This window comes from Apium graveolens, chromosome 7 (assembly GCF_009905375.1).
Source record: "Apium graveolens cultivar Ventura chromosome 7, ASM990537v1, whole genome shotgun sequence".
Classification (NCBI taxonomy): domain Eukaryota; kingdom Viridiplantae; phylum Streptophyta; class Magnoliopsida; order Apiales; family Apiaceae; genus Apium; species Apium graveolens.
Genome location: NC_133653.1, coordinates 107921171 through 107947468, shown reverse-complemented (window position 1 = coordinate 107947468; position 26298 = coordinate 107921171). Strand labels below are relative to the sequence as shown.

Here is a 26298-nt window from a genome sequence, read left to right as displayed (position 1 = left end):
GCCCTGCCACATGTTAATGTTCTGTATATTTTTTCACCCGTGTCATATGTTGATTTTGTTCTCTATAAAATTGAAAATCCTTTTCTATTAGCGTAATTTTCAAAATACTGAACAAGTGATTCATATGAATCAAATAACATACCCTTTTTAGGGTCTTCTGCCTCATCTATTGTATTTTCAACTTTAATCTCCATGGTTGATTTTACCTTATTATGCTATTTTTGTAAATTCTCAACTTCAATCTTCATGGTTGATTTTTCTATATTATGCTCTTCTGGTATATTGCAATATGGCATCGTGTTCTCAATATTGGTTTCTCAGCTGTGTGTACGTGAGTATCGACAAACAAACAAGGGGGGTAAACCTTCAATAGAGATAACGATGAAAATATATAGGTATTAGGAGATATATAAGGAAACACGTATCTTTAATTAATTTATTACATTTTTGTTTTAATCATAATGATAAATATGAGCGATACCTGTAATCTCATACAGCCATGCCACATCATTTTTTGGTGTTATTTTAGGATTTTTTCTGTACCCCTTAGCATTACTGTTATATTTATAATGCAAAATTTATAGTCTGAAATTTTTCTTAAAAAAATGAATTTCAAAATAAATTTAGTTTTGAAGGTGAAGGTGTTAGCGTTTTAATTTGTGAAATGCATATGCACCGAGGCCTCATCATTGTCTAAAAATAAACATGATCGGCCCAACTCAACAATAATGGGACATATGTAAAATTGGCACTAAGATTGTGCCACTAGCAAGCCTGTTGCCTATAGGAAGAACCACGGTCACCTATATGCCAATTTACAATAACAAAACGGATGGATCAGAATAGATTGACATTAAGTGTTTAAACAAGTTAGATAAACAGAAGAACCTCTGACCTATGCATATATATATTTTTAAACTGTCTATTGAGATCGACGAGCCAGATTTTGTGTTACTCTTAAAAACTGAATAAAAGCAAAATCTCCAGAAATAATCCTGTTAGAAAATGGAAAGTTTGAGACATGTTTTAGACATGTTCTTAATGTAATTTCCTAAAACTAATTGTTGGAGATTGTTCTTTGTAATGAGAACTTAAAATTTCATTTTTGGATCTAAGTCATTTTTTTAGTGTAATCCATATAGAAATTGAGATGAAGTTAGTAGCTTGAAATGGGTTTTTGGTTTTTGTTCCACATTGATTAAGTAAAGAGCGGTGTAGTGCTTTATATAGTATCATGTGCATGGTGTTATTATGTGCCTCGCGCGCGCACACACATGCGCGCCGCCGCCGCCGTCGCCGCCTCGCCACGTCACGCCAAGCCACGCCAAGCCACGATTTAAGAGAATGTACCGGCGTCTCGCGTACGCGAGGTGACCTGGGCGAGAAATTCTACTTAATGTTTAATTATGTTGAAGTACAATATGGATCATCTGTTGATAGACTGATTATGTGCATTATCCGTTGATGGACAAATCCTGGCGTGCCTGGATCAGGATTTGCTGCATATACATCCTGATGACTGGATCAGTATTTGCTGAGAAATCCTGATAATAACTGTTACATTTTTTATTCTGGAAATATTCTATTAAATGCATATTAGGTCAGAATATTTATTTTAATTAATGCATATATTCAATTATGTTCTGTGTTGTATTATATACTGAACAAAATGTTTGGAATAGATATACGTCACATTTTTTGTGAAACCCTACCTGCTATATCTCTCTCTCTTTCTCTCCTCCATAATATGCAGATTAGCATAGGTTTTCTGGGAGAACTGAGGTCAGGTCGCTGTTGAGCTTTACGTATTTATGGATGAATTGCTCTGAGTTGTTGTATCCTGGAAGTGATATTGCTGCAACCCAATACAGTGTAATTGGGGCAATAATCTCTTCAAGGACAGTCTAGACTTCTCGAAGGCTAGGCGCCTCAGTTGTTCATAGTTCTTTTAAATTTGTTAAAATTTCTGTTAGAGCTAAGTATTCTATCCTCTCATTGTCAATTCAGTTATTGATTTATAATCTTGTTTCCATTCGTATTTTATTTCGCTATTTAGTTTATTGCCTGTTCTTGCTTAATAGTGATTATATATAATTGCATCATTATTGCGCGTAGTGTTAGTTTGTATTACCCAACAATCTTGAAGAGATTAATTATTATATTGTGTAATTAGAAAGATGGTTAACGAAACTGCTGATGTTCAAAAAACTGTTGAGACTGGTTCTGGTTCTGATGGTACTGCATCCATTGATTGGACCACGTATAGTTTTCCCCGGCCAATTGATTTATCGGGTATGCCTGATAAATTCAGTGGTGGAGCTTCTTTTTCTCGTTGGAAGAAAAAGATGAAGCTCTGGTTAACGGTTAAGGGTCTAAGGTTAGTGGTGCAGTATGATCCTCCTGTATTGGATCAAGAGAGAGCTGAATATGTTAAGGCTTATGCTTTATGGGCTGAGAAGGATGGGGTGGCTAGGGCATCCATTTTGGTAGCCTTGGAGAACACCTTGTTCGATGTTTATTCATTTGATGCATATACTGCTAAGGTCTTATGGGATAAGCTGGACCAAACCCATAATATTGATTCTCAAGGACTTGAGAAGTATTTTGTGGCTATGTTCCTTGACTTCAAGCTGGTGGATGGAAAATCCATGACTGAACAGGTTCATGAGTTTGAAATGTTGGTTCAAACTTTGGGTGAGTCCGGTATGGTCTTGCCTGAGAAGTTTCAGATTATGTCAGTGATTGAAAAGCTCTCGGAGTCTTGGGAAGAGTTTTCTCTCTCCCTGAAAAGGCAGAAAGGAGAGATCACATGGACTAACTTGATATTGGACATCTCTGTGCAGGAGCAGCACAAGTCTAAATAAGGACATGTGATGTCTGCTGAACATGGGAACTCGAAGGTGAATGTAGTGATTGTAGGACAGAAAAGAAAGGTAGTCACTAAGAAGGCTAACACTAAACCTGACAAGAACAAGGCTAAAAAACCAAAAGCAAACAAACCATGTTGGTCTTATGGATAGGTTGGTCATTGGAGCAAGGAATGTCCAAGTAAGAAAGCTAAGAAATCTGGGGTGGTAGCTCAAGCAAATACTGTGCTTGGACTTGGAACCACGAGTGGGCCTGTAGCTAACATGGTCTTTGGTGAGGTTGTTGCCTATGTATGTTACTTACAACCATGTACTACTTTCCAGTTATCTGTCACATGAGTGGTTGATTGATACTGGAGCTAATGTGCATATTTGTGCTGATATTAGTTTAATTGTATCTTATCAACAGAGTCATGGAGTGACAGTGACGATGGGGAATGCGAGTGTTGCACAAGTGCTTGGAATAGGAAACATGGACCTGAAGTTTGCTTCGGGGCAGATTCTATCTCTCACTAGAGTGCATCATGTTCTCTCCATTTGTAGAAATATAATAATTGGAAGTTGTTTAGTTAAAAATGGCTTTGAACTTTATTTGAAATGTAATAAAGTAGTTATTATGCATACTGGTACATTTTTTGGCAAGGGTTACTTGTCTGATGGTTTGTTTTTAATAAATGTTGAACCCGTTTTGAGTGATTTTATTAATGATAGTGTTGTACCTTCTGTTAATTGTGTTGAATCATCTGATTTGTGGCACTTACGACTTGGTCATTTAAATTTTCGTGCTCTAAAGAATATGATGAATTTAGAGTTGATTCCAAAGCATTACATTGATAAGAAATCTAAGTGTCAAGTGTATGTAACTGTTAAAAAAACAAGGAAACCTTTTCATAATGTTGTAAGGGATTCAGACTTGTTAGATTTAGTTCACTCAGACATATGTGAATTTGGTGGTATGTTGACTAAGGATCACTGTAGATATTTCATTACTTCTATAGATGATTGTAGTAGATATTGTTATATTTATTTGTTTAAACACAAGGATGAAGCACTTGATAAATTCATTATATATAAAAATGAAGCTGAAACACAAACTGGTAAAATACTTAAATGTTTGAGATCTGATAGAGGTGGTGAGTATACGAGTACCTTGTTTAATGAATTTTGCACAAGCAATGCTATAGTTCATGATGTTACTCCATTATACACACCTGAGTCTAATGGGGTGGCAGAACGAAAGAATAGAACTTTTAAATACATGATTAACAGTATGCTGATTAATTCTGGGTTGCCTAAGTACATGTGGGGAGAGCCTCTGAATACGGCTTGCCATATTCTGAATAGCTTCCCTCTGAAACATATGGACAAAACACCTTATGAATTATGGAGAAAGCGTAAGACAAGTTTAAATTATCTTTGTGTTTGGGGGTGCCTAGCTAAGGAGCTTGTCCCTAAACACAAAAGAAAGAAACTAGGTCTGAAAAATGTTGATTGTATCTTTCTAGACTATCTTGAAACCACTACTGCTATGAGATTTTTAGTATTAAAATCTGACATAGATGGTATTGTGGCGAATACGATAGTTGAGTTTCGTGATGCAACTTTCTTTGAGGAAGTGTTCCCTATGAAGACCGGTATACCTCTAGGTAATTCTGAGGATGATCTCACTTACACATCGAGTTTTATTCCTGATCATGTGGAAAAGATGACAAATATGGGGGCAGATCCTGGTAGTAGCTCTACTCCTAATGAAGTAGAGGAACCTATAAGCAGTAAGCGTGCAAAGGTAGTCAAGGACTTTGGAAGTGATTTTATGACTTACAATGTCGAGGATGAGCCTTTAACTTTCCGTCAAGCCATGAATTCTTCGGAGACAAGGCATTGGAAAGGCGCTGTGAAGAGTGAAATTGACACAATTATTTCTAACGGGACATGGGAGTTAGTTGATCTCCCTCTTGGGTGTTCTATTATTGGATGTAAATGGATCTTCAAGCAGAAGTTAAACATTGATGGCTCAATAGATAAGTATAAGGCTAGGCTAGTTGTTAAGGGCTTTAGGCAAAGGGAAGGGATTGACTATTTTGATACATACTCTCCTGTTTCCCGAATGACAACAATCAGAATGCTTATTTCATTGGCTTTCGTACATGGTCTTATCATCCATCAAATGGATGTAAAGACAGCTTTTCTTCATGGTGACCTTGAAGAAGAGATTTATATGGACCAGCCTAAGGGATTTATTGCTTCATGTAGAGATGCACAAAAGGCGCACTGGGTCAGGTTTTGACCGGGCCTTAAAAAGCCCGGGCTTTGACCGGGCCGGGCCGGACTTTTCGAAAATGTCAGAGCCCGGTTGGGCCCTCGAGGCGGGCCTAACCGGGCTTTTTTTTGGGCCAGATCGGATCGGGCCAAGCTTTTTTCTAATTTAAATCGGATCGAGTTTTATTAGAGGTTCTGAAGACTACATATGTTAGCAACTAGATCATCGTAAAAATGTATTAGTTTACATGGAATATTTTATAAAAATATTACTTCGTTGAAAACATTTAAGTTTGGCAAAAAATAAACATGTTTATAGAATAATATGTTTTATCATTGTTATCCAAATATATATAGTGTACTTACTATATTTCTTCTTTCATCATTTATGCAATGAAGTATATAAATAATATTATCAATCACAAATATGTAAATATATATGTGTTTAAAGTATTATTTATATTTATAGTAAATGTGAATTCATAAATATATAAGAAAATATATTAGATTAATCATATTCTAACCGGGCTTTTTCGGGCTTTGAATCGGGTCGGGCTGGCCGAAGCGCGGGCTTTTAACCGGGCCGGGCCGAACTGGGATTTGCCTAAAAATATAGGACCCGTCGAGACCCTAAGCCCGTTCGGGACCGGGCCGGGCTGGGCTTGACCGGACTTTGACCGAATCGGGGCGGGCCAGATTTTCGGGCCCGGGCTTTTTGTGCATCTCTAGCTTCAGGTAATGACAGGAAAGTTTGTAGACTATTCAAGTCCATCTATGGCCTTAAACAAGCATCTATAGACTGACATAAAAATTTTGATGAAACTGTTTTAGACTTCGAGTTTTTAGTTAATGAAAGTGACAAGCGTGTCTACTATAAGGTAAGAGGTAATGATTGTGTGATTGTGTGCTTGTATGTAGATGATATTTTATTGTTTGAAACCAATATTGAGATTTTTAACGAGACAAAGAGTTTCTTGAAGAGGCAATTTGAAATGAAGGATATGGGTGAGGCTAGTGTGTTCTAGGGATCAAGTTGACTCAGTCAACTGATGGAATAATATTGTCACATTCTCATTATATAGAGAAATCTATACTTGAGAAGTATAGTTATTCAAATTGTAGAATCGCTAGTACACCATATGATTCAAAAGTTTCCATAGTCAAGAATAGGTTTGGGAGTTCATGTATCTCAGTTAAGGTATTCTCAGATTATTGGGAGTTTACAATATCTTGCTAATGTGACTAGACCATATATTTCTTATTATGTGTCTAAGTTAGCTACAAGTTGTCCAAACAAGACTCATTGGGAGGTACTGGATAGAGTTCTTTGATATCTTACGAGAACTATTTCCCTTGGCTTGCATTAGCGGAGATTTCCGGGGGTACTCGAGGGGTACAATGATGCAAGTTTGATAGCTAAGAAATCCGGCTCCAATGGAGTGACTATATATGTGTTTACCCTTGTGGGTAGAGAAGTGTCCTGGAAGTCTTCTATACAGACTTTGATTACTCCGTCTACTTTTGAGGCTGAGTTTTGTGCACTTGATGCCACGGAGACGGAGGCTGAATTGCTATATGGGCTTATATCTATGTTACCTTTAGTAAGCAAGCCGCTTCCTTCCATTTCTGTTCATTGTGATAGCCGTAAAACTATCGACAAGATCATAAATGTAAAGTGTAATGCTAAGACAAAGAGACACATCCAAGTTAGACTGAAGTCTATAAGAGGTCTTATGTCTGATAGGATTATTGTTATAGAGTTCATAGGAACTCGGGAAAATATAGCTGATCCGCTAACTAAGGGGCTTGAGAATGCTATAGTCCTTAAGTCGAGGTTGGGGATGGGAATGGTAACTCATCATAATTCATCAACAGCGGGAACCCAATACACCAGAGAGGAGATCCCTCTAAGTGTATTCAATGTGGTAAATAATAAGTTGTAAGGATGAATTGGTAGTACCACTACCATATACATTTATATACTTATGTATCTGAGTCTATACCATGTAAACCTTAAGAGGTACTTAAACTGCTAGTTAGCAAGAGTTTTAATAAACTCTGATAAAAACTGTTTTGGATCAGGATTTGGTAAATCCTGATGGACCAAAAACTGTGTCATGATTTATAAACTCTGAATGGGGTCAAGTTGTAAGACAGGATGTTGGCAGTACATCTTTGGAGATTCCCGGCTAAGCGAATGCAATTGTGAGGTCGCAATTAGAGGAAAAGGTGTTTCTTGAAGCATTCGATGAACAGGATCGAAACAAGATCATAACGTCTCAAAACCGTAGATCTGCACCATAGCCTTTTGACTTTTCATCGTAAACGGATATAGATTCAAGGTAAAACATTCCATCTTTATCCGGTAGCCATCGAAGTAAGGGACTTAGGAAGGTTCAAGCCCGGAAGGGTACCGACTCAGGAAAATAAGTCATGATAAAATCTGATATGCATTTCTGTATGGACTTGTGGGGGATTGTTAGAAAATGGAAAGTTTGAGGCATGTTTTAGACATGTTCTTGATGTAACTTCCTAAAACTAATTATTGGAGGTTGTTCCTTGTAATGAGGACTTAAACTTTCATGTTTAGATCTAAGTCATTTTCTTAGTGTAATCCATATAGAAATTGAGATGAAGTTAGTAGCTTTAAATGGGTTTGTGGGTTTTGTCCCACATTGATTAAGTAAAGAGGAGTGTAGTGCTTTATATAGTATCATGTGCATGAGTAGTATACCAACTATTAAGGCATGTGGGTGTGCATAGTGTTATTGTGTGCCTCGCGCGCACACACACGCGCCGTCGTCGCCTGTATATGGGAAATCCTGATAATGACTGTTACGTTTCTGATTCTGGAAATATTCTATTAAATGCATATTAAGTCAGAATATTTATTTTAATTAATGCATATATTCAGTCATGTTTTGTGTTGTATTATATACTGAAAACGTTTGGAATAGTTATATCTCTCTCTTTTCTCCTCCATGATATACAGATTAGCATAGGTTTTTTGGGCGAAATGATATCAGGTCGCTGTTCAGTTTTACGTATTTGTGGACGAATTGCTTTGAGTTGTTGTATCCTGAAAGTGATATTGCTGCAACCCAATACAGCGTAAGTGGAGCAATAATCTCTTCAAGAACAGTCTAGACTTCTCGAAGGCTAGGCGCCTCAGTTGTTCATAGTTCTTTCAGATTTGTTAAAACTTTTGTTAGAGATAATTATTTTATCCTCTCTTTCTCAATATATTATTGTTTGATTTCGTGTTTTGTTTCGTTATTTGGTTTATTGTCCGTTCTTGCTTAAGAATGATTTGTATTACCCAACAATTTCAACCAAATCCGGCAAAAACTTAAGCTGTTCTATGTGTTCTGAACACAATTTATAGTCGTCTTCTGCAATTTAGCAACTGAGCTCACATAGCTTACCATCGCATGTTTTTCTGTGAAACAGCACAAGAATATTTTAGTTATGATTCTTGACCAACATGTATGATCTAGACAAAATCTGCAGTATGTAATTTATATGTTTCTTCTTGCTAATGCCTTTACAAGAACAAGTGTAAATGTGTTATGATCTGGTGTGTACCCAGTTTCGTTATCTTATTATTATCTTTTTGGGCCATAGAGGTAGATATACAGTTAAGATACATAATGATTTACAAGACAAGTGAGCCCTACAGAGTAGTATGTGCAGACCATTAGTCATTACCTCTAACACTTCAAAAAATGAAGAAAACTTCACTTATAATATGAACAAATTACCAAACCTTAGTATAATAAATAAGTACAACAAACAATTCTTCATCACCATTCACCCTCCAAATTAATCTTGTAGAATCATCACATTTGTCTACATTGCTTTTTGCTATAAATTGATGACATGCTCCTTTAAAATTTCTCTAAATCCGATTTCACTTATAAGAAAAAAAATGAGAAGAACCGGTAATGTCTCACAAAAGAAGCAGAACATCCCAAGTCATGCAAGTGTTTTCAGTAAATCCTATGTCATATCCAGTTCTTCTAAGATTAGCTGTTATTTGTATCTTCCTTGGTATTCAATGGTTTGTTTGATACGAGTCTATGGTCGAGACCACCCAGGAAAACTTTGGCTGGTTACCTGTGGTCACACCAGTAGTGCTAGTATTTGTTGTGAGATGGGTGTCTTCTTTAGAGAATCCTGAGAGCTTTTTCGGGAGGAACAGGCGTCGCAGGATGAATTATGCTGGTTCGTCGGAAAGAAGTTTCCCATGGGGCGTGGCGGAAATGATTCTTCTGGTGCTTGTGCTGCTGCAATATCAATCTAGTTTTCTTGAAAGTTGGTTTGTTTGATACTGCTTCAAAGATTAGGTAACAACCATGTATTGAAAGTTAATTACTTGGATATGATGGTCAAGTGTTGTCACTCCTTTCATAAGTTATCAAATTGACTTGGCCTCTGTAAAATGACATAAGACCACTGACAATAAATCAAACCAAAGCAACATAAAAAATTCTTAAGTTTTAATTGATGATACAGAAAACATGAAAATTGCAACTCTTAGGATACAAACTTAGCCATATGGTGGAAAAGAAATCCGGATTATAATGTCTACTGTTTTCTACTACCAGATACATTGGTACTCCTTTTTAACAAAGAGATCCATGTTTCAAGATTTGCAATCTGGATCATTTTCAAGACAAAGAAAGTAGATGAACAACTTACAGTGCTTACACAAAGAAGAAAAGAAAAATAGAAACGAAGGCAGCCACCTGGTCATCTGATATAGAGGTTTTTGTGCCAAGAAATGTATCAAATATTCACTGGGCTTTATTATCACGTTAAATCTCAAAATAGTCACTAAACTGAAGGGCATATATCAAAAAACTCACTCTAATTATAGGCATCTCAGTTGCACCACACTAGTTGACATTGTAGAGCCGGCCAAACGAGCGGTTTGGCTCGACCCGTTCGCAATTCGGCTCGTTGAAATTCACCTAATTCGGCTCGTTGACGAGCGGTTAATTATTCGGCCCAGCCCGTTATAATTAACGAACCGACTACGAATACAATTCTCAGAAATCGGGACCGGCCCGTAACCGAACCGGCCCAGCTCACCTTATTCGTCAACGTTGTGCAAGGCGCGAACCGGCCCGCTCGGCACGCGGTTAACCGGCTCAGTCACCTGCCTGTTTGCTGCTCTGCAAGACTGCAACTCACAGGCCACAGTCACAACGTTCAAATCAATTGTACTCCCTCCGTCCCCCTCAATTCTTTACATTGGGGGACGGGGCTCGTCACGCACTTTAATACTGTTATTAAATGTAGTTGCATAAATTTTTTTAAAATTTTTTTTCTTCTAAATAAAAATATAATGTTTAAACTTTTATACAAAAAAAATCTAAAAATAAATTACGGAGATATATTTTATAGTTGCCTTAAAATACGTGTCAAGCATATGAAAAAAATAAAGAAATGAGAGGGACGGAGGTGGTAACATTTTTTTTAATTAATAAAATTTATGGAGGTACCGTCCTATTTTCCTTATTTTAATACATATTATAAATTTTAATACATATTATATCTTCAAAATCGAAAATATATTTTAACAGAAAAAATTAAGATCATATTAAAAAAGAAAAGGTAAAAACAAAACATACATTAAATCAAGTTTATTTATATAAAAATTAAAACCCTACATTTTAGATATATAACATTTTTTAGGAAATATGTTAAAATTTATAAAAAAATATTAACTTAAATTTATAATTAGTCATCATTTTTTTTCTAAAAATAAACTTGAGCTTAAATAAAAAGTCCTTTTCTATATTTTAGAAGGTTCAAATTTTACATTAAATAAAAAACCTTTATTTAAAATTTATAAAAAAAAGTTGAAGTTTTATTTTGAATCAATCAAGATTTTAAATTTTACATTCACACATTTTTTTAATTTTATGAAAAGATTATTTTTCGACTTGAAAACTTTTGTATTTGTAATATAATTTATAGATCGTTGAAATTAAAAAAATGAAAGTAAAAATTAAATAAACTGAGAATTTAACTTACGTATTTTTTAAAATTTACAAAAATAATCGGAATTTTATTTAAAAATAAGATTTGAACTTTTATATTTTTGAATTCAACCACTCCCTTCAAATTTATTAAAAAGCTCAAAAGTTGTTGAAAAGTTAAAAAGGAAACAAAAAAATGCTATAATATTTTTGAAACAAAATTTTTAATTTGACAATTTAGACTCTATCTAATTTTGTGATTATCAATGAAATTAACAAAGACTATATTTTGATCTAAGAACGAAAAATAAAAAATTAAGAAAATATACATAATTTAAAAAGAAGAAGCAACACATGCAGCACACAGCTTAAAGATACAAGGCCATGGCTAACGTAGATATGTTATTCATCCATCAAACCAATCCTGAGACTTTCGATTAAAGGAGTTTCAAACATTTGTTTGTGTATACAGATATTTGTATGTATATATATGTTCGGTTATCAATTTAATTAGGTGAGTTTAGGTAGCCAAGTGTCTTCCAAGCTGTAATTATTTTTAAGACAAGTCAACTGTTTGACTAACGGTTTTATCATTACTCTCAACTAGAGTGTTGTAAATGAGATGCTGATAACTTGAGTGTGTTTTTAAAAATATGCCCTTCAGTTTAGTTTAGTGAGTATTTTGAGATTTAACTCCTTTATTATCTCCATTTGTATGGCTTATAATGAGTAGAATCTTGGTTTCAGAATTTAGCTTTATTTGTTTGTATCAAAGTGACAGAAACAAAACTCTCACTCAAACCAGTTTATTTATTTTTTGTTTAGTAAAGACTCAGTCTAGGAATGAAAGATATTATGAGCTTTCTAAAGTTGTATTATACTGCATGTACAGAAAATTTCAAGCATATTGAAGAAGGAAATCAAGCATACATCATAGCAGTAGCTAAAATTTTAGAGGATGAAATGTAAGCGGACATTACCCGTACTCGTCGTAGAAGCAGACAAAATTGTTTTAATTTACATACAAAAAGTAATCATCAATTTATATTACAAGCAATTCAATCCATAAACAAGAAAAATCTCAAGCACAAGGTTGCAGAGCCTACAATACTATAACGGAGACTGTCTGTACATGTACCATCCAGTTTGTATAGGGCACTATCATTTGAGCATTTGAGTTGCTGTTTTCGTAATCCTTTAGACATGGAACAACCAGCCCTAAACATTTTAATGAAAATGATCTGGAAATAAAAAGTTCACTCCCAAAAAATACATTTCCCTTTATATTGACAAGCACTTGTATATAGGGAAACAACAGCTGGATTTTCAGTAAACTAATAATCTGAGCCGAACCACTTTGAGTGAAATGAAGACTGGTATGAAACCAAAATCAAAAGCACCACCAGTAGAATGGCCACGCCCCAGGGCGAGGCCCCTGATTGCGGACTCAAATGACGGGGTTGTTGAATCCTACCCCAGAAATTAAATTTTCCAGAGGGAATGAGACTCGAACGCATGATAAAGATCAAAATAACTGGGACCAAGAAGAGGACAAACTGAAAACTCATCTTATGATTATTGAGTTGAGATTTGAAGGTTGTGTATTGAGATACTGATAACAAGAAAATGACAATGGTGAAAACCGCAAGCAACGGAAGAGGTGGACTGGAGACGTTATACAGAGTCTGAGTTGTCCAGCTCTGTTTCCATTCTGGACCTCTTCTCTTTGGATAAACCCAGTCCATCTCTCAATATCTGTCTATCTAATCTCTGTCTCTCTAATGTGCATGGCATGGCTTAAATATAGATTATACATAAAGGAATAGACTGAAACTGCTTTTTTGTTGAGTAGCCTTTGGAATATATGCTTTGAGTATGGATTCTATCTTGCTTTACCTTTGAACTAATTCCCACTCAAGCAGCTGATTCTAAACTATATTCAAAGGATTACTGAATTGTGACACCTCAACAAAGTAATGCACCGGGAATTTCTTTAATATCAATTGCAGTGCTATAAGTCCGAGCATATATCAATATATCATACTGCCTCCTGTCATTACAATTTCTTTACCATATAAAACCAATATGAAAACTATATATCGATGTACATTTGTCTACTTTCATTTTCTAAAATAACAGTCTTGTCAAGGTTCTGGATTGCTTAAACCAGCTATGTTATGTATAATAGTCTTATCGAGGTTCTGGAAAGCTTAAACCAGGTGGCTAGCTAAAGGCATCACTCTTTATTCTATCATCCCTTTACAAAAGAGCAAAAGCATTTCCTCCTCTTTTTCCTTCATTTATCACTTGTTATTTAAGCTACAAACTAAACTGTTATGATACCTAATGCATCACAACATAAATTTCCAATTCTTTAATGAAACAGGAGCAGTTCATCTCAGTAATAGGAAAAAATAAAATTCTTATTTAACAGAGCAAGAGAAGTAAGCAATGTCAGTTGCGAATTAAACTTCCATTTATTCTATTTCATGAGCACTTTTCAGTCATAGGCTGAGCAGCACACGACTCATATCTCAGTACTAAGTAATCTTTTGGCATGTATAAGGGGAGAAAAAATGATCAAAATCCTAGTATTGCTTGTTCTGCTAGCTTGACACGTACATATGAAGAGGCCTTCTAATCAATTTATCTTCTTGGAGTGAAACCATCACAAAGATCAAGCAGCCACCTTCTTTGATGTTACAGAATTAATAATTGTTGCAAACTCAGGGCCCTGCACAATGGAAACCTAGTATGTCAGTCTTGCGTACCAAGATTAAATAATACATTCCCCTTCTAATCATTCTCCTATCCAGATCACGGGTCTTGAATCCTGATTTTTATCTTTTTACACTGTCGATTATAATTACAGTTCTAACAATAATAAAATTTCCTCACTAAAACTAGAAAACTAGTACAGATAACATATCTGGTAATTTACTAATACAAAATATTGAAATAACCCACTTACATAGTGAAACTTGCAATGATTTTGAGTTCAAGTTGAATTTGCTATTCTACATTAAATGTAAAAATTCCGGGAAAGGAAATTTTATCAAATCTTCTCTTCTTTTTGTTTCTCTTCTCTAACATAGGATTGAGCGCTTTTTTCTTAAAAGTAGAGCACAGAAGTAATAATAAACTGTATATGAAAATGAACGGTACCTTCAATGAAGCACCACCTACAAGAAATCCATCAATGTCTTCCTCTTTAGCCAGTTCGGCACAGTTGCCCCCGTTTACAGATCCTAAAAAGAAAAGATAAGAATTCTAAATTGAATATGAACGATACATGATAATAGTAGAAATTCTCGGATTCTGGAACATTAATTTGTTGAGATATTCTGTCGAAACGCGCATGCGCACACAAATTTTTTTAGAAACAAACCTCCATAGATTATACGTGTCTTGGAAGCAACATCTGCTGAAACATTCGTATTGAGCCAATCACGAACAACTTTGTGGACTTCCTGAGCTTGTTGTGGCGAGGCAACTTTGCCAGTTCCAATTGCCCATACAGGTTCATACGCAATTACAACATTATCCCAACTGGGAACAGCATCTGTGCATCATTGTTGTCAACAAAATCGTGAGTATTTAGCAGAGCTAAGACTTAATATTTATAGTGTTCGACAATTTACATTTAACAACAAAAGCCTGCTCGAAAAAGGTTAGTAGTGAGCATTTAGCCAAAATGGCTTCGTTGCATTTAGGATATGATCCAATTACCGCATCCTCCTACCAACTTAAGTTCTGGGAGAGTTGGTTACTTGATAAAGCATCAAAGCCCAGTTTAGGGTAGGGTCAAGTCCTCCCGCCCTCAATTGTTTAAAGTTAATTGGTTATTGTTCGTCTGATTATCCACTCATACGACTGAGGGAAGAGTTTTACATATAGTACATGATCCAATTAAGACCTCCTACCACCTTAAATTTTGTGATAAGCGAAATATCTTGCCTGCAAAGGCTTTCAATTGTCTGAAGCAAACATCAAACGTCTTTCCTTCTTCTCTTTCTTGTAACAGTTCACCAATGCAGGCAATTACGCCAACATCCTGACTCAAGGCATATGCAGCTTTCTTTCCTATAAACTGAAAAAGGGAGTGTTTAGTCATATTGTATTTGTATTATTGTATATACAGTCTCATACATCAGACCTGTATTGAAACTAAGATAGTACAAGCTTAGAAGGTCATGCTTTCAAATCAAAGTTAAGAGGTACTAATAAACTCTTACTTGATCATCTTCGCCAATTACATGCCTCCGCTCCGAGTGCCCAAGAATTACCCACTTGCATCCTATATCTTTCAATTGCTCTATGCTACAAAGCAACAAGTTATCTTTGAATCATTTAGATGTGCAACATGGTAGATGAGTTTAATAACAGAGCTTCAAGCATGTGTCAATAATCAAAGCAAGAAAATGGCTTGAAAATGGTATTGGTTAGATAAAGTTACTAAGGGTCACTTTAGGCAGCAAATCTTAATACTAAAAAAATATGACGACAAATCCTTGGTGGTATATATTCCACTCCAGTAACAAGAGTTGCTACTTACTATCACATGAACATTGTCCTACCCATGATTCAAATCAGGAAAACAGGGGGAAAAAGTAGTTAACTAATCCAAGCACATACTTTACACATGACAATCAAAAAATTGAATTCAACTAATAAATATATAGTTAATTATTTTTAAGGCTCTCAAACAATCTTCTCTCTCTGAGAATATGTAACACCAATGCAATGCTAAATGCAACAGTTCACTATGAATAAACAAATGGCCTGTCAAAGAGAGGAAAAAGAAAAAATAAAATAAAACTCGTTTTTGACACACTGAGAGGGGATCTCTTTTCATTTGGTTACGAGGTGGTATGCAACTATTTGACCTATATAGTAAAGGTCTAGATAACAATATGTAAATAAAGGTAAGGTAAATCCTGTTTAAGAAGAACAATTTTAGTGAAAGTTGCATTCAGAGGAAGTAGCCCCAACTCAACAAAGCCTCATGCAGAAGTACTAATAGTTCCTTTGTTCCTGAACGTGTAAATCAAATATGCAAGGGAAACTATAGCATATGAAATTTGAATGGAAAAGCATACCTAATTTCTCCAGTAAATGCGCCACCTTTTCCAATCCAAGAATTCTGAGCAGCTATGTCAATCTTGTCGGTCAATGAGTTTTTTACTTGATCAATATACACAAAGGGTGGCGATACTACAACATCTGTGGAATTTGGAGAATATACCTTAGTTTTAGCAGTTTGGGATGCAATTAAAAAACAGAGAGCTGGGAAAAACAGTTAAACCTTGACGAAGTAATAATCGATAAAGTAATAACTTTGCTAAAATAATATGTTTCTCCGGTCCCAACATAATAGACATAGTGTATCTTTACTCCCGATAAAGTAATAAACTCTCTAAAGTAATATTTTTTCTTGGTCCCGACCCTAATACTTTAAAGAGGTTTAACTGAATATATATACAGATAATTAGATACACGGTAGGAATGGGAAGAAAGCTTACTGCAGATAATCAAGAGATTATATATCTACATATATATAGTGTTTCTCTGAGATAGATCCACTAGCATATTAATCTTGATGTATTCAACTCAAATAAGTGTAATTGCACTAAAAAATAATTATTTCAACTTCAATATATAACATACCCACCATCTAATAATGTGTACTGTCATTTCTTCTCCCACTTCACTTGCACAGAAGTAATATGTAGTAATACACCAACTGACTTATTTTAAACTAAAAAATCTACATTCAAATTTTAATTTAAAAAGATCCAACACATATAGCCATCTCACCGAAGCTGGTGATGATAACACAGATACCGTTGATTTTTAAATTAGTCCCTCTCACTTCAGACATTCTAATTTAATGTTTATCAATCAAGGATAACTATCATTATTTACAACCCAAATGGAAGTTATCGTTCATATATTTTAAGTACAGCACACTTCACTGATAAAACATAACAGAACAATGTATATGATAAAACATATCATAATAAAATTATGATATCTCAAAAGATGTGGAAATCTCACCAACATCAGCTTCCAATGTTGAACTGTTTAAATCTGAGACAAGCTTGCTGATAGAGTCTTTTGTCCCATTCTAGATCAGATATCAACGGAAGAAGTTAATTCAGACAAATAAGAGAAAAAAATTTATATTATTGCTGCTTAGCGTATGATATATCCCAAAGCATATTGATGACCCGAAACACCCCAACTATAGAATGGCCAAAATGTCCAGGTAAAGCCCACGTTACACACAAAGTTGAAACTAAATTATTGTCTGGGAAATTCCATACAAATATGATGTAGTATACTATATACATGTTAAGGAATCATAACATAACAAAGTATCATAGTACATTTCATCAACATTAATTTTATTTCCATTAAAGTTCGTAATTTTTAACAACATATACATTTCACTATTGGCCTAGCAAGTCACGTTATGAAGACCTTGCAATCGTCTACTGGTAAATATGCTTAAATATTAGTTTATGGAATCAATCTACTTAGAACAACAGGCTCCTATAGTTATGTATTTGGTTTTGAATTTGCTTACTGGACCCTCATTAATTTGCATCACATAATAAAAAGATTATGCAAGTTCTTATTATTGTACTTTAAACCATGAAAGATACATTATTTGAAAACTTTGTTGACCTTTCATATATATAAATAAAAGGGAAAGAAAAATATACTTACACACTTCCAGTTGCCACCAACAAAGAACTGCAACAAAAAAGATAAGGACAGCTATTAAAGAATGTTTTATCCAATAAAATTAAAGGAAATTGTATTCGGGAAAAAAATACCATTAACACCCAAACAAAAATTTTGTCCAAGATTGCATGACATTCTGGCCCCAAGGAACTCATTACTAGAGAAGAATTTATATTAGAATGTCATGAGGCATAATCTAGCTGATTATAAAGGTTCATAACTCAGGTTAAGTAGGATAAATTATTATATGTCTACAGAGAGCTGGTCTCCATAACTTCAGAATACATACAGGATGAAATGTTTAGTGAGGAATCAACACTTTAGATTAAAATGCCAGTCACAGACAAATTTGAGCATGCATAAACTGCAATAGAGTTCAATTCCTATTATATTAACCACATTCGAGCTGATTAATCATTTGCTTGGTTTTCAGTATATTCAACATTAATATTGTGGTTGGTCGGGGTGAATGAAACTGGAAGAGAACGGAATGGAAATAGTATATTGGTATGAGTAGATATTAACAATTTTCCTGTCATCCTCCATTTCAATCCCTCTAAAATTATCAATATCATGAGTAAATATTAACAACTTCCATTCATAATCATAACAAACTAAACCAAAACTCAAACGCTCCTCCGATTAGACAAAAAATGCTCCACTTCCTTGCTACTCATTCACTTCACAGATCTCATTATTATAAAATTTCCAATCCCTCGTATTTGTTCACTCTTACAACCATTATTTCCTCTCAAACTGTATTCGGACATTTCATGCCGTCTAATTAAACTGAGCATTACAAAACGGTCTTTAGAGCTTAGAATAAAAACACCCAAATCCAAAAATTTTAACTTTCTGCATAGATATACCTTAGCCAAATCATTCTTGAACAAAAAATGAAAATTCATTCAATCCATGAAAACCCCAAAATTCAACACAAGCCCAGGTCAAATAACCAAATTAAATAAAACCCCAAGTGAAAAAGATGGAAGCTTTACCTTTCCTGAAGCAGCCATAGCTACAACACCTCTGCAAGGCTTAACAGGAGAAGTAGATACGCGAGTGAGATGAGAGTTGACATTGTGAAAGAAAGATTGGGTAGTTGAGAGAGAAATGGAGTTGAGTTTTGGGCAGCAAGATCGAGGCAAAACAGAGTTGAGTTGAGAAAGAGAAGATGTTGAAACCATTGATGCCATTGCTAACCACTCTTCTGTCTCTGTGTACTGACTTCACTTGAGAGGAATATGTTATATGTGGCGTTTGTATTTTGTGGATATTTGGGTTTCGGCGCATCTGTCTTTGTTGGGTTGGATCTTTTCAACCCTTCAAAAAAAGCTTTTTTCTTTTGAATTACATCAACCCTTAAAACTTGAACTAGCATAATAGCCCGAACTATCATAATAGTCCGTGATATATATTAAAATATTATTTCAAACGAATTTGTATTTATATAAAAATAATTTTTGAATATCATAAATAATTATTTTAACTTTTCATTAAATTATCTTACTTCTTTTTCTTTGAATCCTAAACGGAAATTTTTTATCACCGATTCCCGTTGGAAGGGGGACTCTCACGGGGACGGGGATGTTGGAGATGCAAATAATAATTAAAAAACAATTTTATATTTTTAACATATTTTTTAAATAAAAAACAGTCTACTAATTCTTATATATATAAACATTAATTATATCTCATATTTTTAATATCAAATCATATTAAAATTTATTTATAATGTAAATAAATGATAAATTAAAAATATATATTATATCATAATGTAAAAAAGTTGATCAATAAAATTATAGATTATTTTAAAATTATTATAATTTTTTAAATACTGTTTTTATACAAATTTATTTAATAAAATATATAAAAATATATAAAAAATTATCGGGGTTGACTAAGAGAATTTTTAAATGTGAAGTGAGTGAAAAAAATATTAAGTGATAGACATTTTTAAAATTTTATAATAAAATACAAAAACTAAATAAAAAGGAGACACGTAAATAATATAAACTAATATTTTATTTACTCAAAAATTAAAGTAATAAAAAAGAATTTGTTAAAAAAAAGATGTAGCTAATAACAATTTTAATGTAAACTCAATATATATGTTAATGGTAGCGACATAAAGTCTTGAGATTTGGGATTTAGCAGATACAACAATATACCTAACAAAAATTGTGTGAGGAATTACATTTTTATATTTTTTCAACATAAAAGGGCAACATTGTAATTTTACTGCTATTAAAATGTCTTAATTTATTCATAATCCTCTTTGAATATACAGAAGGAGATACAATATAAGTTAAACTACAAAAATTAAAAAAACACTGTTAAATAAATAATGTAAAGCAACATTTTATTTACTCTAAAGTTAAAATAATGAAAAAAGATTATGATTGAAAGAGACGATGTGATTTATCTAATAAGATTTTTAAAAATGACTCAATAAGACATGTAGCATAATTATAGTGACATTTATTTTGATAACAAAAGGTTATGGGTTCGATATACACAAGTTTTCGTAATTTTAGCTTAAATTATATAAGAGTGTCACTTTTGTAATTTTTGAAAATAAAAGAGTAAAGTGGTAATTTTATGGTCATTAAAGTGGCTCAATTTGCACATGGTTTCCCTTTAATATATAGAAGGAGATTACAATTCAAAATAAGCTCAACATTTTCGAATATATTAATTTCATCATTATTTCTTCTTAAATAGGCTATTAGAAAGAATATTTTGAGTGGTTTGAATGATTTTTTCAAAATTCGGGTCTTTTTATTTTTATATTGTAAGGATATAATTTAAAATTTTGAAAGTATTTTAACATTTTGGAATATTCAATCATGATTTTGAAAAATATTTTAAATTTTATTACTCAATCAAAATTTATTATAACCTTTTAAAATCTCATGATTTTTCAAAAATTTATAAAATTTTAGGAATATCATAATTTAATGACATACTAGTGTATTTTATATTTTTTAAAATTCAGTCAATTCTAATGAGATTATAAGCATTTTTTTTTAAAATGAGTAAAACTCTAATAAACTTTATTTAAAAATTAAATTTAAAATAATTTTAAAATTCACCGATCCATATTATATATATATATATATATTATCACAACATGGTGGTTTACTAAGCAAATTTCATCATAATTTTTTTAAATAATATCCATAAAATATCCATTTCTACCATTAATACTTGTACACTAATACATAATTAATACTTATATATACATCTAACTCGTTATTATATAATAAAATTCAATCATTAGTACATTCAATACCACAACATATGTGTTGATTGAGCAAATTTATTAATTAATTTATTAATTAATATTTATAAAATATTCATTTCTATAATTAATACTCGTGCACTATTACATAATTAATACTTACATTTATATCTACCTCGTTATTATATTAAAAAAACATTAATCATTAATACTTTCACTAATATTTATTAATTATTTTTTCATCACAATATAGCGGTTCACTAAACAAATTTATTCATAAGTACTCTAATTAATATCCATAACATATTTATTTCAACCTTAAATAGTCATTATTTATTACATAATTAATACTTATTTTATATCTAACTCCTTATTATATAATAAAATTTAATCGTCAATAGTTTCATTAATATTTATTAAATATCTTTTTCAACCGTTAATATACGTTTATTTACATTTCTATATTAATATTTACATAATAATAATTTTACATTTATTCTTTATTGATATCTATTTATAACTAAACATTGATACTTATATAATATTATTTCACATTATTTCCTTAATAATCATATCATTAATATGCATATTTATATTTAATTCATTATTATATATTTGATCATCAATACTTTTTTTAATTTATAAACAAAAATTTAGTGTAAATCATTCGGAAGATAAACCTTATATTAATATCTATGTAACATTTGTTTCATCTCATCATTCATTTTTTTTAAATCTATCATTAAAATCTTTGAAATATAAATTTAATGTGCCTCGCATAGTTTCGGTCCCTGGAAATAGTATAGTTTGTGTATTAGATCGATAATATTTCATATCGGAGTCGTTGAATTGAATAATTACGGTTTAATAATAAATATCAACAAATCACGAAAAATACTTGATATGTATTTATATTCTGCCTCTTCCTAGTACTTTGTACATAACATTTTTGATCAAATTCTGAGTATTTTTCAATAATCGGGTCAAAACCCATTTTCAAGTCCGAACAAGCGGCTCAAATATAACTGTTGTTGGTAAACAAGTCCACCACAGACTAAAAAGATCATGATTGGTTGATACACTTAAAAGTACTTTGTATTATAAACTAAACTAAAGTCTCAAATCTACTCGACGTGAGATTAGGGTATTACATCGAAACTGTTACCATTTCCTCACACTCACACCCCATCATTTTACTTCTCTGTTGGTGAAATTACGAATCATTGTGAACAGTAGATGTGATAACTCAATACTAAGAGCAAGTCTGTTGTATAGCTATATTTAGTTCTATAGCTATAATATATGACTAAAATCATAATGTTCAACTTCAATGCATAGCTATACATTGATGGATAAATAAATAAATGGATATTTGGTCTTATATTTGAGACTAAGAATGATTATACCCATCCTTGCCACATCATCAAATAACTAATAGTGGAGGGTAAAGAGGTACACTTTAAATTAAAGTGAATGAGTTGGATAAAATTTTAGCTAAATATAAAATTATTTGGCTGTGAAATACAACTAGAACTAGAGTGCAAGTCCTATTTTAACATCAAACCCCACTTTTTGGTGTCATATTATAGTAATGGTTATAGCCATTTTCAATCTAATATTGGACTTGCTCTAAAAGAGGACATGTAAATAATACTACGTCTACTCAGAATTCAGGAAGAAATGAAGACAATGAAAATACAAAGAATTAAAATATTAGAAGAAGTCTAGAAGTCTGCTTACAGGATACTGAAAAAAGTTCATTAACATGTTTACGCCTCAATGAAGAATAAGGTTTGAAGACTTTCAGGATTTCAGAGTTGTTGAAGATTCAATGTAAAAGTATCACTTAAAGATTTCAGTGTGTTTACATTGATTAAAGATAGACAGTGTTCGAAGAACAAGAATCTGAAGAATCGAAAACATGGTAAAGATGAAAATTAAAGAAGACATATGCAATCTTGAAGTTATACTCATTGACGGAAGTTCATTTGTATGTTCGAGCATTAGTGAAGAACAAATAAAGAAGTATTCAAGATTGTAGTAGTATTGAAGACGTTGTCTAAGTACCAACAAAGATTCTGGTAAAAGTGCAGTTATTTATTGACAGTAAGTGTTTGAAGCAGTAAGGTTTTTGCAATGCTTAATAGTGGATTATACAATTTGTAATACGAAGGAATTAGAGCGGAACTAGTCGTCTGTGAACCAGACTGTTACACTATGTTGAGCAAGATTGAAGCTGTATGTTTATCTCAACAATACTGGTTTGAATAACTCAATATAGAACAAGGACTTTGAAATAATCTATATTCTACTAGGATCAGTACAGATTGTTTAATTGAGTATATGCACAAAAGGTTTTGTTAGCTGCAGTGAAGAAGACGTCAACAGTGATCTGTATGAAGTTCATTAATATGTTCAGGCATCGGAGGAATAAGGTTGGAGTCATTCGAAGCAGTTATCAGAATCAGTGTGAAGACCTCAAGGATTCCTAGTAAAATTGGTTATATTTGGTAGAAGACTTAACAGCGGTTTATACGGGTATAATACGAAGGCCTGAGAGCGGAACTAGTCGTCTGTGAACCAGCCCCGTGCACGAGACGTCAGTGATTCGTGAAAGGAAACGGAGTATTATTTTTAGGAACACTGTTAAGTGGTTTTTGTACTCGAGGAGTCTGAAAATATATTAAGGTAAAAAACCCCGGAGATTAAAAGGCCTGCAGATATAGAGGAGTACAGCTCGAGGATTTACGTGATTTATTTTTCAATCAATGACTGATTTTTTATTAAATAAATAAATGAAAACTTAATCATTTATTTATTTAAATTAATATCACATTTGATTTTAAAATAAATAAATTAAAAATTGATTTCTATTAAATGAATAAATGATTCTCAAAATATTTATTTATTTAATTTAATATCAACTTTTAATTTTGAGAAATAAATTGAGATTTGCTTTTTAATTAAATAAATAAATGAAATCAAATTTATTTACTTATTTAATTAAATCAATAATCAATGTTTATTTCGTTTTAATCCTGGAAAGTCCAACCATATTATATTGCATGCATGCAGGCATATATGCTTTTTATTTGAGCAAAAGAAACCAGACAAAAGGAGTGTTTGTTTGTTGCATGTTTTATCTCGGGGGACCAGCTTCAAACTTAATAAAGGAATTCAACTCAATTGCATGAGAACAAAAGAAAGAGAATGGCAGCTACAAACTCGTTAATTAAATAAACAAAAATTGACCCTGCATGATTGGTTCGAAGTAATGAAAGGGAAAATGCAGCTGGTTTGTGCTTCTATCTATTTGATTCATCATAGTGGGCCCGCAAGCAAAGACAAATGCCAAGAAAATTTAATCTAGTACAATTGCATGTTCCATGATTGTTTCTCGGATGGCGCAACTCGCGCGTGAACATCACATGTGGCTACCTCATGTTAAATTTCTCCGCGTGCATCAAACATCCCTCTCCTGGCTTGGCTGATTAAACTGCATGCATATGATACAATTCAACAGAAACAGTCAAGTGCATGCAGTGTCGCCATAGAAGTGTAATCGCCATAGGCGATTGAAAGTGTTAAGGCAAAGGCGGCTGGTTTTTGCTGTGTGGCGACTTGCCTTCTCTTCTCCCTACAGCTTTTACTCTCACCCCCTGATCGCCATAGAAATAAAGTGCAGCTGTTCAAATTCAAAATACTTGGATATTATTAGGCCACGTAGTCTCTTTATCTCTCCAACAATTCTACCACTACAAAACCAATTTTTCAGCAGATTGGAAATAACACTTCTCAGCAAAACACCATTAAAGCTCTGCAGAATTTTTCCTGTAAAGTGGGTTGATTTCATATATTGAAATTAAGGAGAGAAGTGCTGCCCAATTTATTTCACACCATTAAAGCCTTACAAACTTGTAACACTCATTATTTAAAGCTCTCTTGATTGTATTTGATATCTTTTGATAGAAGCTTTGAATTTTTAGAGTGATAGATAGAACCCCAAATTGATTGCTATTATTTTGGCGCTCTCTATATTTGTTACTTCAAATTATTTATATTCGGAGTTGTAAGCAAATCTTTACGGTTTAATTTCTTAATAAAAAGAATTATTCCGTGAATCTCTTAGTGTTTGTTTATTTCATTTTCGAGGTTTATTTTCCATTGCAATTAATTAACGAAAAATGAAAAATATACATTCACCCCCCTCTGTATGTATATTTTATAATAACCCCAAAATTTTGAACTTTTTGTAACCCTTATGAATAGTGTTTTTGCTGATATTGCTGAATAAGAAAACTTTTCATGCCACACTATGTAGGGGTTCTTTTATTGTTATTCTGAGATCGTATTAGTACTCTATATGTTAAATAAGTGTATGTAAAGATCGTCAGAATCCAAATCCGAACACTTTGATTTTTCCCGAAAATCCACCAGATACCGAAAGAATTGAGTATAAGGTAACAGGATAAAAATGATTTAAATTCAAGAATTTTAAGAGAGGATCATAAAAGGAATATAATGTATTGAGAAAGGTTAAGGGAACCCAAGTAATAAGATCCCGGGTATGATCCCTCAAACGATAAACGAGAACGAAAGTTAAGCGAACCGTATAACAGATCAGCGGTCATTAGGCAATCAATTAAGAGTTAATCAAGGAGGTTAGGGATGATGATGTCATCAAACCAACAAGAAGAGGACAAGTGTGGGAGAGTGACATCACATGATGACCTAAGCATAACATAAGGGAAGGAGGTGTGGTTGATTAATAACCACACAATTTTTCATGGTTAAAAAGGTAATTAATCAAAACAAAAAAATCCACCAATTCAACCAACAATTCATTTTTACCAAAAACACAAAGCTATTTCACCTTCTTCATCAAAAGCTCTCGGCTTCTTTTCTTTTTCAAAGAAAGAAAATTCAAAATCCTAGTTCCAAGCTTTGTTAATTAGCAAGGTAATTATCTAAGACTCCTTATGCATAGATATAGCTATCCTATAAGTTTGAGCTTCTAATTTATTCACAATCTCTTCCTAAAAATCATGGAAGAAGATGGTGAATAGTGTTTTTCAAGAACTAAAATTTTTGTTGTTGAGTTTTTGTTTAGATTAAGCTTGGATAAGGACTTTTAAGGGTGATTCCAAGCTAATTACTTGATTCTCCACTCTCCAAGGAAGGTATAACCCCT

The 26298-nt window shown here is 33.0% G+C and overlaps 1 protein-coding gene across 1 annotated transcript; it reads right to left on the bottom strand.

Moving 5' to 3' along the window:
• Nucleotides 1-13515: 13515 nt before the first annotated feature.
• On the bottom strand, nucleotides 13516-19162 carry LOC141671777 (triosephosphate isomerase, chloroplastic-like). Its single transcript, XM_074478122.1, has 9 exons — nucleotides 18862-19162; nucleotides 17846-17872; nucleotides 17171-17240; nucleotides 16213-16336; nucleotides 15349-15433; nucleotides 15071-15203; nucleotides 14502-14675; nucleotides 14279-14361; nucleotides 13516-13847 (listed from the first exon to the last, which is right to left on the bottom strand). Exons 1-9 carry the CDS (start codon nucleotides 19057-19059, stop codon nucleotides 13791-13793), a joined length of 951 nt encoding a protein of 316 aa, XP_074334223.1. The 5' UTR covers nucleotides 19060-19162; the 3' UTR covers nucleotides 13516-13790.
• Nucleotides 19163-26298: the final 7136 nt, after the last annotated feature.